The 15358-nt window shown below is 37.3% G+C and overlaps 1 protein-coding gene across 8 annotated transcripts in view; it reads right to left on the minus strand.

Moving 5' to 3' along the window:
• Positions 1-15358, minus strand: part of foxp1b (forkhead box P1b) — a 524891-nt gene that overhangs the window by 107988 nt on the left and 401545 nt on the right. For all 8 annotated transcript variants that reach the window (XM_059944321.1, XM_059944319.1, XM_059944324.1 and 5 more), the window contains 2 exons: positions 8459-8596; positions 1129-1218 (listed from right to left, as the gene is read on the minus strand). In XM_059944321.1, coding sequence (XP_059800304.1) covers positions 1129-1218; positions 8459-8596 — 228 coding nt within the window. The remainder of the gene's footprint in view (positions 1-1128; positions 1219-8458; positions 8597-15358) is intronic.

Below are 15358 nucleotides of genomic sequence, written 5' to 3' on the forward strand. Positions count from 1 at the left end.
TCCAGATAAACTTGTACCTCACTTCCCTCCCTCAAATACTTGTCAAAGGTCTATTTTCCTTCCCGAGGTTACTCCCCATTAGTGTTATGTAAATTGTCAGTTATGCAGTTTCTTGATTATGGTTGCGGGAGTAACCCTTCACATCTACAATTACACTTTAAGCACACAGAACAGCTTTGGTGAATGGAAAATACAGCCCACGTGAATATTTCACGACAGTGTGCTCCAACAAAACATAACTGTACTCCATGCTGCTAACTCAGCAGATCAAATTATAGGTTAACACAATATGACATAATCAAGAAAAACACAATGCCTAACATTTGATAATGACAGAAGCTTTTATTGCTAGGCTTCAAATAGAGTGGTAAGGATTAAAAAAAACCTTTGATGCCTTTTAAAAGAAAGCTATATAAAGTAACAACAGGGGGTTATGGCTTGTAAACCACAGGAGAAAAGCTAAGTAATTCCTATTCCACTTTTGATGGCTGTTAGAAATTCTATTTAAAAAAAATCACCAGAAGGAGAAAAATCTCATGAGGTTACTCATATCCTGCAATCATGCATAATGTGCTTCAAAAGTTGGTTTTCTACCAATTCTGTTGATCAATTTCATCTCTTTCAGACTCTTTTTTCCCCCATAATGTTTACATCTGAGGTGACTTGGTGACAAGAGCTGTATGGGCATGAGCTGTAGATCTGTCATGTTGATTTATGAGTGCATCAAACTACAACTTGTCCAAATTGAAGCCCACAAGTTCATTAATTAGAGTATTGTGACTTTAAAGACTATATTCAGAATGTAAGATTTTAGTATTTGCCTTATATGCTCTGAGATATGCATCTAAAAGGAAAAACTGAAATTTGTCTATCTTATGACAATGCAATAATCATTCCTTTGTCCATCATGAAGACTGCATCCTGAAGTCATTAATGTACACAACTGCAGCTGATGAGTGAGCCTCTCTAAATTAGAATACAGAAAGGAAACAAAGCTGAGAAACCAATGGAAAGCCTTCACTACAGGCATATCTCACGATCACATGTCTCTCCTCTCTCTGCCATTTCCATTTTAATTACCTTTTATTACTTATCAATATGTATATATAAATATAGGGACATACATACCTCTTTAGCTGATTTTCCAGCATGTTGTTGCTGTAGAAGTTGAAGATGTAACTGTTCCTGCTGTTTCTTATAAAATTCCTGAAGCTGTTGCTGTTTGTGAAAAACAAAAAAAAATTAGAAAAACAACATTCAAAACATTTTCCCCGCCATGACAGCAACTTCCAATTTGAAAAGAGATACGCAGGCACATCCTCTTATCAACACTTACCCGACCTTTTGGATTGAAGCGTGCCAATAAATCCCTCAGTGTATGAACTATTCTTAGTATTATCATTTCAAAACTAATCTTTAAAATGAACTGATGAAAACATGCCATTTTCCACACTACGTAATTAAAAAATGGCAAGATGTGACCTTTGTCTGTATGAAGAAAGCCAAAAAATGTCCTTGCGGAGAATACATGGTTATTCACAGACCAGTCAATGTAATAATTCAAGGGAGTAATTATTAGCAATTTTCTAAACAGGTCACTCAAAAGTGATCCGTAAGCAAGAGCAGTCAACCTCCTCTAATATATCGAGCACAAGGGCAGAGAGCCAGAATTAGTTGCATTATTTCAGGAGCTGTCTCAATGAAAAAAAAACAAATTCAATTAAAATCTGCAGTTGACAAAAGCTCCATTTTTGCAGTGACGTTAAGTCACTTTTCAGAATTAGGTTTATTATCACTGACATAAGTCTTGAACATTGTTGTTTACTGGCAGCATTACAAGGCATCAAATTTGTTATAAATTACAAAGTAAATAAATATTGCATAAAAGAAATAATGAATTTCATGGGCTATTCAGAAATCTGATGGCAGAGGGGAAGACAATGTCCCTATGTTGTCGAGTGTGGGTCTTCCGACTCATATACCTCATCCCCAATGGCAGTAATGAGAACAGGGCATGCCCCTGATTGTGAGGTCCTGAAGCTGTCTTCGATGGCGAAGAGGGCTGTGCCCGTGACCGAGCGACTGAGTCTACAAAGTTCTATAGCATTTTGGGATCCAGTTAATTTGAGTTTCTATACCAGACTGTGATGTAACCAGTCAGAATGCATATAGAAGGGAGATAGAAAATGTAGTTGAGTCGTGCCACCCTCTCTCTTGATGTCAGCAAAGACAAAGAGCTGTTTATCAACGATAGGAGGAGGAAGCCACTCCTCATGAGGGGAGCAGCAGTGGTGAAGTTCAGTAGCTTTAAGTTCTCTGGCATTAACATATCAGAAGAACTGTCCCAGGACCTCTTCATTATTGTCATCACAGGCACCACAGCACCTATACTTACTTAGAAGTTAGTGCAGGTTCAGTATGTCTACAAAAACTAAACTTGCATAGATTCATAGAGATTTGTAACTGGTATGGAAAATGTGCTGACTGGCTGCAAATCATACACAAGGTAGTGGATTTAGCCCATTATATCATGGGTAAAACCCTCCCAACCACTGAGCACATCCACATGAAACTTTGCTGTAGAAAAGTAGCATCCATCATCAAAGATCCTCACCACCCAGGCCATCCTCTTTCTTGCTGCTGCCATCAGGTAAAACGTACAAGTGCTTCAGTTTCTCAGTATTACTTTTTATTTGCAGTTTGTCTTCTTTTGTGCATTGGTCATTTACCAGTCTTTGTCTGCTTATGTATAGTTGGTTCATAAATTGAGAATGCTGTCATGGTACATCTGCAGAAATTTACATTTGCCTTTGGTGACAAACCAATTCTCCTCAAACTCTTAATGAAGTAGAGCAACTGGCATGCCTTCATAGTGATTGCATCATTGTGTTCCAACCAGGAAAGATACTCTAAGCCTAGGAAATTGAAGCTGTTTATACTTCCTACTGCTAACCCCTTAAAGAGTGTGTTCTCCTGACTTCCCCCTTCCTGCGTAAACAATCAACTCCTTGGGATTGCTGAAGTTTAGTGGGAGGGGGTTGTGACACCACTCAACCAGCCAGTCTATCATGCTCCTGAATGCCTCCTTGTCACCATCTGAGATCCTCCCAACAACGGTGGTGTCATCAGCAAATTTACAGATGGATTTGAGACAGGCTTAGCCATGAGTGAAGAGCGCAGAGCAGCTGGCTAATCACACATCTTAGTGGTATATCAGTGCTGACTGTCAGTGATGAGAAGTTATTTCTGATCTCCAATGACTGTAGTCTTCTGATAAGGATGTCAAAGATCCAGCTGCAGAACAAGGTATAGGGGTCTAGGATTTGAAACTTACTGATCAATTCTGAGGGGATGATGGTGTTGAATGCTGAGTCATAATTAATTAACAGCAGCCTGATGCATGTTTTACTATTATCTAGATCTTCCAATATAAAATGGAAAGTCAGTGAAATTGCATCTGTGGTGGACCGGTTATGGCGGTAAGCAAATTGCTATGTGTCCACGTACTTGCTCAGGCAGGAATGAATTCTAGCAATAACTAATCTTTTGATCAGCGAAGCCAAAATTCATTCACTCTAACACATTTTCGAGTCATGCTGCAACAAGGAAAACATTTTTTCCAAAAGGGGCTATCAGTCTGGGAGAGGGACTGAAGCTGCCCATAATATCCAAAAGGCTTTGGAACATGTAGTATTGATTACTGCAGATTTGATGCTTGTAAAAGAAAACATTGCACAATACATGTTGACAATCAGCTTAGTTTTAAAGTCAATTGCATCCATAGGCTGAATACAGAATCTTAATCTAGTGATGCCAAAGCCCTTTCTAATAGAACACAGGATCATTTGTAATATTTAGTACAATTTCATGCAATTGCTAATTTGTATACTAATTGGGCCTAACAAGGTTCTCCAGAGTAATGTTCAAAATTATGGGCCTATTTAGAATGTTTGTCTAATTATTACAGTAAATACTTAATGAACAGCTTGAATGTGGAATGATACATAAATGTATTATATAAATAGCTTTATGGCATGACACGCTGGTAAACCAATGTACTGAATCATGAAAGGAAGAGGATTACATTGAGGCCGATTCATCTCATAGCAGTGGATTTACTAACTCAGATGTTTAAATTGAACAGAACACGTGCAGTGCCACTATGAAGCATTACTAATAAACAAGACTGAAAGCACTTCACTATCTGTAGTCCAAATTTATGAACAGGCACTGGCACAGTCTTATCTTCACCTTGATCAAAATGCTGAAGAAATGACATAAATAGTGCCAAAAATGCACAAGAAGAGTTAAGCAAAGAATATTCACAATATCTATATAAGTGATTTTTGGCTGTATTTATTTATCTTATTTATTATTGGTTGGGCATGATAGATACCCAGGAAGATAAAAGCTAGCTTATCCTACAGTAACCTCACAAAAAAAAGTGTTCTGGTTTAAATGTCGATAACTGGAGCTAATACTAAAGATGCTACATGTTCTCAGCAGGGCAGTCAGGATGACTGTCTATATTTAATGTTGAGGGGATTTGGTGAGTACAATTGGAGAGATCTCTTTGACTCTATTACAACATGCTACATTTTAGAACATGGTGGCATGAATTCAGTCCTCAGAAGACCTGGTTTCCAGTATCACCATTGTGAAGCTCAGATCTATCCAAGTAAACTGTAGAGCTCAGCCTTTGATTCCACTTCAGGTCTGATATAAGGTCAAGTCTGATATTATATCAGGTCTGATATAACTTCTGCAGTACAGGAATAAAATGAATTATGCAAGTAATATGTAGACACTTTGTATTGTGGTATGAGCTCAACAGGATGAAAACTTCCTTGTCTATTGCTTGGAGCATTGTTATAGTCAGTATTTTGTTAAATACCATGCTGCATTATCAACTTTGTTCCAAATGCAAACAAAATTTGTACCATAGTCAAATTAACCATCAATGTTTTAGCTGTTTTTAATTAAAGTATTGATAAAAACTGCCCTATTATGAAGATTGGTGTTTCATACAGGAAGATCCTGAAAATCTACTATTGCTTTTATTCTTGGAATACTTGCAAAACTGCAGGAAAAAGTAAAAGAAAAAAATCTACCATACAGAAAACTACCAAATGCAAGACTCTGTTATAAAGGGATCGCTTGACGGTCTATGACTTAACTATAAAAAATTAGTCAGGTGTAGAAAAGCTCATCAAGTCCAGCAAAATATCTGAATCAGTACAAAGTTTAGGTTTATTCATTGTTGATGTAGGCTGAATTGTATAATGTTATCCAATAATTATGTGTGGAAATTGAATCTTTTTATTCAAATCATCACCAGGTTAGATCAGGCTAGTGAAATTTTTCAGTTAAATTGGCTGGGACTTTTCTGTGCTCAATTCACCAGAGCGTGACCGACATTTCCTCAGCTTCAGTTGCACAGCTATTGACGTCATTATGCCATTTCCACAATTACCGTAACAAACTGGTGCATTTTATGCGCAATTTGTGATCTTCCTTGAGCTGTCAACCCTGTCGATGGTCGGCAAGGAGGTAATAATCCATATTCAACCCAATTGATTTGCCAAACTCAATTCCTATTGTACAATATTTATACCAAAGCATCAATACGCATTCCTCAATGACTGCAGAATTTCTTTTCTGTATCTTAACATAGGGTGCTCTGATGGCTACCAACTGATCAGCACATACTTTAGAGAATTGCAAAGCCAACATTGAAACAGGTCTCAATCAAAGCTTTGGACTGCAATGGTGAATATTTCAGTTTTCCCCTTCTTTTGTGCTTTCTCTCATTTTCATAGTAACATTTCCTGTAGCTGGTCTGTTCTGACCACACTCTGCATCCACTGACAAGAGCAACAAGTATTTATGCTCAATAACAGTGCCTGTGTAGACAACGTTACAGAGTTTTCGCCCGAAACGTCATCACTACCTCCTCCCATAGATGCTGTCTGGCCTGCTGAGTTCTGCTAGCATTTTCTGTTTTTATTTAATATATTTTTGCCCTTTTTATGTCACTTGTTTAGATAATTCAAGAGGAAGTTCACACAAATGCAGCACATTTAGTGTACTAGAAAGGGAACTCAATTTCAAAACAAATGATTTAAGGTTTTCCCCCTCTTACTCCAGTAATTTTTTGACAGATCTAAGGTACACAACAATGTGGAAACTAAATTTTATCAATGTAACTATGCCTTTGTACAGTTACTACTGGAGAGTAAAGGTATTTTATAAATATGATGGCTAGCGTTTAAAATTCAGAGAATTGGGCCTTGAGATGTTTTTGGTACCTGGGTTTAAGAGTCATACATAGATTTATGCTGCATGCAGCTCCCAAAATAATTTCCAAATTTTATTTAAGTAATATTTCGAGTTTCTCTGCCTCATGCCCCTGTAAGTCTGTCTTGATTCCACACCAGAGTCATGGGAAAAATACTCCTATATATAAATAACCCAGGGTTTAAAAATTAGAGGAACAGCTCTCTGCTAGGTGGAAATCCCAACTTTCCAGGCATATACCCACAATCATGAAACTGGGCCAATATTCTGCTGCAATATTTTGCTTCAGAAACCTGCATTTGGATTAAGTTTTTGCCAGAAGAAAATTTAATGAGCTTCACAAAATGAATAGAGACAGCAAAGACAACTTCCCAAAGATGGAGATATGAGGGCAAATCAAGTTGACTGACAACAGGGGACTGCCAGCTGTCAGTCATTTGTGGCTCAGTTTGTCTTGTACTCTGAGAATGCTCAGCCAAATGTGGGAGCCCAAATGACCTGAAGGCCAGGAGCTGCCAAATCTGACTCCTGTTTTGCTACAAGAGGTAAGGTAAAATATTTCCAGATCATGTCTACAGCACACTGAGCGACTGCTACCAGCTCATAGATTTACTACTGATTCAGTGGGGGAGCACTATGCAAGAGAGAGGAGATGAATGCATTTAACCAACTTATAATGGCAGAGAAGGAGACCATTTGGCCCATTCCTCCCATCCTTGTAACTCTGCAACTTATTCACTCTCACACTCGCTCATCAACACTCTTTTTGATTCTTTTTAGTATTAACTACCACTACGGGTGATTTTTAGTAGCAAATTAGCTTACTAGAAGGTCTTTGAGGTGTGAGAGGAAACCAACACTCAGAGAAAAACACACATAATCAAGGAGAGAATGTGTAAACTGTTTGCTAAAATTGAACAGGGGTGTCTACTAGAGATGTAAGGCAGCAGCACTAACTCCTGTGTTACTGAGCTAGACACAATGTGTCTGACCATCAGTTTTTACAGGGAAGGCTGGCATATAGGGGATGGTGCCATACTTTTGAACAGGCTGGTAATTATTTGAATTACTTCATTTTCAATGTTTAAATATTATAGTGGCATTTCAAGGTTCTTAACTATTTTATTATTTATTATTTCAATCTAGTTGATCAGTTTTAAGATATCTCTAACTATCATACAATTAAAGGAGGTTCAAATACTTTTAAATTGTCCCTTAAGGCTATTCTGCCCCCGAGATTGGCATGTGCCATAGCACCAAGTTAGTGCAATGTCAAGCACTGTGCGACCCAAACACAGAGCTTGAAAAAGCAATGAAGATTTGGGCAGTCCTAATCTTGGTAAGTGAGAGGAATCTAATGTATAAAACCAGGGGAGGGATATTGCTGGGATTCATATTGAGGTAATATAAAATGTTGGGATGTAGATAGGGACTGATAGGAAAAAGTAAGGTCATAAACAACCCTAAAGGGATCAAAGACAAATAATAGAGCTGCTGCCTAGAGCTCCAGTGACCAAGAATTAATACTGACCTCCTGTGCTCTCTGTGTGCATTTTGAATATCTTCCTTGTTTCTTCCACGTCCCAGAGATGTAAGGGTTGATAGGTTAATTGGCCATTGTAAATTACCCTATGCCTATGGTAGTGGTAGATTCTAGGAGGAGTTGATGGGAATGTGGGGAAAATAAAATGGGATTAGTGTATTTTCTCCTCTACTGAGACCTATGTCATTGCTAATGCACTGATGTTTGTACACATAAAGAAATCACAGACAGACTAGATCCAACAATTCTAGCCCATTGAGGAGGACATCTTCAATCATTAGGGACGCTCCATCAATATCTCAAGAATCAGGTTTAATATCATTGGCATATGTCGTGCAATTTGTTGTCTTGTGGCAGCAGTACATTGCAATACATAAGAATAAAAACTATATATTACAGTATATATAATAAAACTAAATTAAAGTGAGGGAAAAATACTGAGGTAAGGTTCACTCCAGAGGTGAAACTTAACTGCACATGTAACCTTACTCATAATTTAATCAGGAAAGAACTTGAGTTGTATATTTCTGTCTAATTTTAAACTCAGCTACAAATTCTTTTCACTTTTGACTGAGCTGTCTCTGGACATTAGATTTAACAGGTGGTCATGGTGGTTACCTGCTGCAGCATGATAGCCTGTTGCTGCTGAAGCAAGGCTTGGAGTTGCTGAGGAGTCAATACTTGTTGCTGCAAAATCTGTTGCATTTGCTGGGGAGTTATCACTTGAGGTGTCATCATAGCCACTGATACCGGTACCTAAAGACATAACACATGAAAATAAGGGACAGAACATTCCCAAAGTTCTACAATTATTTGTGATGACTGTCACATAGTAGATTTGAGTTAAATGCTGACTTTGCTAAAGTAGTTAAAAAATAATAACATAACAGAATTCAAACTTAATTGGAATTGGTATGCTGCATTTTAACCTGTTTAGGAACAGAGATCAAATGTTAAGATATTACATATTTTGATTATTACATCAGTGTTCTGTATCCTCTATTCTTAGTTCTTGGCTTAGAAGTAGGTTAAGAATTGAATCGAAGAACATTACATCTCATAATGATCATCTTAGCAATTTAGCCTACTTCAGGGTATTTAAAATTTGAAATCAACTTTAAGAAAGCTGTATGCTAATTTGCTACTATAAATGTAAATAAAAAGGACAAATACTGCTATCAGTAATACAGATCGGAATTGCTATAGCTTGTCCCTACAGAAGATCTGTCATTTCCTTAAAGCAGCAACCACTGTGATCTCAATTGTGTGTATGTCGATCTAAACTATGAATGCTGCTGATCTTTTTATATTGCTGACATAGTTGTAGCAGATTTTTTAACTGACATTTCAGTGACAAACAGTTACAGTGATGAACCTGATAGCATTTCACATTTGCAACTGTTAACATGGACATCCTTCCAAAACTGAAACCGAGTAACCTGTACATTGTGTCAGAAGGATGATGTTTTGTTCTGATAATGAAGTCGACATTAAAATGACAGTCTGTCTCAAACAAGGTTGCATGGTTATTTTCAAGCTTACACTTAATGACAATCCTATAAATTTTGTATGTTTATAGAATGAAATTCAGCTATTGAAATCAATCACTACATTCTGTTGAAATTCTGGGGGTATTGGATACAAATTTCAAGCATTGCAATGCAGCACCACTTTAGAAACCAACAAACACTAGTAACACATTTAATGTTTTATCAGCTGAAAAGCACTTTTGTAAGCCCCGATTAAAACACGTGCTACCTGGTGAAATTATTTTAAATGTCATTTTATTATTTTACAGATAAATGGCTTAAACTTTGTACAAGATTTCTAAATACCATCTGGTTTACATTTATTTCACCCATGGATGCAAACTTCCATTGATCACACAAAGGTAGATACATGAAAGTGTAAACTGATCCATAGCTTTATATCATCCTTGGGGATTTTGTTTTCCTACCTAAAAATAGTTAGTGCCAGTGAAAGGATTTAGATAGGTATTGAATAACAATGCCAGAAACAGAGATCCAGGAAACAAACTTATTCAGCTTTATGCTGTGGAGACATATTTCAGTATTTCTACATTTAAGACACGCATTCTATTTTATCACTTCTATGTAGGCCACCACCCTCACTGATTCCTCCTGTCATTTGCATAGTGCATTCACTTTCCTCATTTCACAGTCATTTTGAACTGATGTCCTGATTTCTCAGCATCACTAATCTTGACAAACTTAAATCACTGATGAAGGTCAGACAGATGAAGGAACATTGCAAACTCCTAAACCGAGCCTCGTGACAGCAACGTATTTCCGTGAAAAAACTCAGACTCACCAAGTTTACTGGTTATTTTGGGGTAGGATGATGGAAGTTCACATTGAAAATGTGCATGTACTGTCCTATTGTCTTTTGTGTAGTAACTAATCTCAGAAATCAAAGAGCATGCAGCATTAGGTTATTGGCAGTAGGCTATTATAGCACACACTTTATTACACATTACTACAGAGGTCATTAGCAACAAGAGTGATTGTACAGTTCTTAACCTATTGATCACTCCAGCTAGTGCCATTTAATCCCTTGTTGAATGACTGAAAACTGCTACAAGGCACACTATAGAGAATACTTTAACACAAATAAATACCTAAGCACTGGATGTTGAAAGCTAGTACACAGAACGCTGAACAGAAATGTCACTTACGCAAAAAGAAAAGCGACTTTTATGAATCTAGTGCCGAGCATTGTATATCAACTGCATTCAAAATGCATTGAAAAGTATTCTACTATGTATAGGAAAACAAAATAATGTGAGTAAATAAATCAAATATGACAAAATTCTTTTCTGGAAGACTCTGAATTGAATCACATAAAATATTGAGAAAACATGATTGGTTAAAGATATAGCTGATAAATTAATTACAAATGTGTTTTTGGAAAAAGGCACATAATTCATGCAATGAAATAATAACTTTCTTATGTTTAAAACAAACATACCTTAAGTACATGCTCGATGATAAATCTGATTTGCAACGTACAACTTTGACAAAACAGCTTAAAAAGCAGAGATAGTCATTAACTGGTTAGCTCGAGTTAAAATATGATTTGAAAGTTAAAAGGACAACCACAGTGTGACGTACTTTCCTGTATGAAATTTTATTTGTGACCTTATGGGTTTTTCAAAAGCAATTTACACTACACAGAAAGAAATAAAATTGATGCTGTGCAAAGGAAATTTAAGATATACATCCATTAAAGACATGGCTCTTTACTATTTTTTTTACAAACATATTGTTGCTTCAAATAGAAATATAAAAATATATTGTCTGTAAAAATGATATATTTGTGATTTAACTGCACTATTCATTCCAAATAAAGGTCCACCCATTTATGAACCAGTCTAGATCCAGCTCCACTAATAAATGAATTGTTCATTCCATGTGGCAGTTATTATCCATCAATCATAATACGTCACAGATTTATAAATAATATAGTGTTTATGAGGGAGAACAGCATGTATCCATGTGTGACCAAAACACGGGTGGTGTATCAGAATTTGGAAACATGCTTCCTAATGAACTGTGCTGACCAAAATAATATTGTACCTACTCAAGCATCTTCAATAAAAAGAACAAATTCTGTGATTTCACTAAGTGCTCAATAAATAGCCATACAACCGTTGTGGAATGATGGAGCACACAATGAGAAAAAGAACAGTAACAATGACTAATATTCTTTTAGGATATAACTTTAGCACTATTGCTTAAAAAGAAACACACAGAACTTCTGCAAAACATTCCAAGTGCCTCACAACCATTAAATTACTAAAGAAAATGAATATTTTGTGGGTCAAAACAGTGTTAAATATGTGCACTGCAAGATCCCACAAGCAACAAGTAAAAGAAACACCGAAGTAATGTATTTTGGTGATGGCGCTGGGATGGGGAAGCTGTAAGGGCATCAAGACCCACCTCACCAAATTATGGAATGAAAGTTTTTATATTCACTTGACAGGTAGTTGGAACTCTTTTAAACTCAACTGTCTTTTAAAAGTTGCTTACAACAATGTAATCCCCCTCCAATACTGCAGGGAAGTGCCAGCCTGGATTATGTGCTTATCTACTTCAGGGCTCCAACTCAAGTCCTTCTGTATCAGAGGAAAGGATATTTCAATGCCTGACACTGTTTAAAGATTAAAGTACTTCACTTGACTTTTAAGTCACACATTAAAGTTTTAAGCGTGCTCTATTCATTCTTTAAACATTAATAAACCATAGTTCCACATCCAGGTAATTTTCTTCTGAACCAGCCAACAGATTGGGTCATGTAATGGAGACCCATTTAGTTTTAAACCAGTATATAAATTGGTTTAAAACTATAAGGTTTATGGCCATGAAATTTATTGGCATCCACCGAAGCACATTAATCCACTTTTATGCGTTCTGTCAATAACTGGTCTGATTGTTGTCCAATTGTGTAAAAAAAATCATGGCTCCCAAAGGCCATGGAATTGGGCGCAAGTAATGACCTTCACACATTTAACCCTCAACACAATGGAAAATGACAAGTTAATGTGGGAATGGGTTGAGATCACTATTAATGAAGTGGTGGGCCAGGGAATGTAAAGAGATCCTTAATCTATTTAAGGTAACAGATCACGGGCTTGGGAAAAGACAGGTATAATGATTGGGGTCATTGAGGCCAAAGGCTGTGTTGTATTATGCATAGGAAGGGAGCTTGTCAAAAGATTAGAGGTTGTTGTGGAGGGGAACCTAAGTTTTTAGGTAGAGGGAGGGGGTCAGTATGATAGAGGAGGGAAAAAGTGGAGGTTGGTGTGAAGGGTGGGGGAATAATGAGGAGGAAATATGATATAAATAAATTTGTGGGGACCTAATCAAAAATTGCTCTAGCCTGGGAACTGGGAGAATGTCCTGATATGCCACCAAACCAGAAATATTCTAAAGGAGCATTAAAGATCAAGAAGTCCATATCTTATATGAGAAGCAGATCATCATTGCAAGTGCAATTTGTCCCTGGAAAGGCTTTGTCCTTGTCAGATTTCTGGGGTGGTCCAATTCGACCCAGAAATAATTCTAATCACAATCCATCCACTTCAGGAAAACACGGAATTTCATAAGCATTAACCACAATAAAGCTTCATCCTTTTCATTTACTCACCTCCTCAGCCAATTATATAGGTTCACAAAGGACTCATCTAGCAAAGACAACTTAAATGATGCTTTGTGAAGATTTGTACAGATGAATTCAGATCAGTCCCAGATAATCAAAGACTAATGAGTGAATAGACATCTTCCAGAATACACAATGTTAAGTGTCCAATGTATAGTTACAGGATACAGTCAATATTATCCATTTTTATGACAATGACAATCTATTAAGGATTTAAATTTATTTACTAATCATGTGCACATCAAAACATATAATGAAATGCAACCTTTGCTTAACAACCAACACACTCTGAGGGTGCGCTGGAGGCAGCCTACAAACATCGACACACATTCTTGTGCTTGCAATGATGGAAAGGTACATCTCGTGCCTCTGGGGGTGTACAACCACTAACTGTGCTTAGTGCTCTGGGAGTGGGAGAGTGCACAGCCCTCCAAGGTTACAGAAAAAAAAACATGGCTTTAATGATTTGAAAGGTTTAAGCCAGTTAACTTTCTTTAAGTTTCTTGATATTTGGTGAGCATTTGGAGATCATCAGCAAACTTGCACTAATTGTCCACTTCTAACTACCCATGAATTAAGTCTTGCTCTACTTGCTTTATACTTTATGACTGTAAGGCTAAGCACAGCTCCAATGCTATCTATAAATTTGCTGACAACACCAATGTTATGGGCTGAATCAAAGGTGATGACAAATCAGCATAAAGGAGGGAGATTGAAAATCTAGCTAAGTGGTGCCTCAACGACAATCTCTCACTCAATGTCAGCAGGGCCAAGGGGCTGATCATTATCTTCAGGAGGAGGAAACTGGAGGTCAATGAGCCAGTCCTCATCGAGGAATCCGAGGTGGAGAAGGTCAGCAACTTTTAAATTCCTTGACGTAATCATTTCAGAGGATCTGTCCTGGGTCCACAATATAAGTGCTATTTTGAAGAAAGCATGGTAGTACCTTTATTGTCTTGAAGTTCTCTGATAAACTTCTTTATATTTGTGGTGGACAGTATATTGACTGGTTGCATCACGGTCTGGTATAGAAACACTAATGCCCTCGAATGCAGAAGCCTACAAAAAGTAGTTGATATGCTCCAGTCCCTCATGGGTAAAGCCCTCCCCACCATTGAGTAAATCAACACAGAGAGCTGTCACAGGAAAGCAGCATCTAATATTAAAGACCCCCCCCCCCCCCCCCGCCCCACTATCCAGGTCATGCTCTCTTCTCTCTGCTACCATCAGGAAGAAAGTACAAGAGCTGCAGGAACCACAACACCAGGTTCAGAAACACATATTACCCCTCAACCATCAGGCTCTTGAACAAGAGAGGATAACTTCACTCAACTTCACTTGCCCCCATCAATCACGTGTTCCCACCACCTAAAGACTCACTTTCAAGGGCTCTTCAACTCATAATCTCGGTATTTATATAAGGAGGGACAGAAATCTCACACTTGTGCAACACATTCAGTGAGATTAACCTTCATAAAGTTAGAGCACTCTATGCCCAAGAAACTGAAAATCAGGAATCAAAAGGAAGCCCTATGTCTGAAACAATGGGATCAGATCTGGACAGTTCAACATTTTACATTTAGACAGTCCTAAATAACTTGCTTTGATTGTTGTTTTTGTTGTCCTAAGTGTATTAATGATAATAATTCCGTATAAAAAGATGAAAAAAGAAAGTTTGACTATAAAATATATATTCTGTTTCAAACTCTCTATGTATCCAGACTTCACTCCCAACACATGAGCAACAGAACCCGACATCACATTTAGCTTTTGAAATCTTCCACTTATTGGAAGATATGCAACTACCTCTAAATCATGTAGCCTTGTCCTTTATAGCATTGAAGCACTAGTGAGCAGGCTAATTGAGCATCTTACAAAAAACTTTTTTTGGTTCTCCAAAATAGAAAAAGAAACAATTAAAAGCTTTTATAATCAGAATCAGGTTTATTATCACTGCTTTATATAATGTGAAAGTTATTGTTTTGCTGTAGTACTATAAATTACAAAATAAATGAGTAGTGCAAAACAAAATTCAGTATTCATAGTTTCATGGACCATTGGCGGTGGGAAGTGTGGGTCTTTAGCCTTCTGTGCCTCTTCCCCGATGGTAGTAATGAGAAGAGGGCATAACCTGGATGATGAGGGTCCTTAATAATGGATGATGCCTTCTTGAGACACAAAATCTCGAGGATGCCCTCAATGGTGTGGTTATGCCCAGAATGGAGTTGTCCGAGTCCATAGCTCCCTGTGTTTTCTTTCAGTCCTGTGCATTGGAGCATCTATACCAGGCTGTAATGCTAATAGTCAGAAAGTTTTCTATTGCATGTGAATAGAACT

The sequence above is a fragment of the Hypanus sabinus genome, chromosome 19 (assembly GCF_030144855.1).
Source record: "Hypanus sabinus isolate sHypSab1 chromosome 19, sHypSab1.hap1, whole genome shotgun sequence".
In the NCBI taxonomy this organism is placed as follows: domain Eukaryota; kingdom Metazoa; phylum Chordata; class Chondrichthyes; order Myliobatiformes; family Dasyatidae; genus Hypanus; species Hypanus sabinus.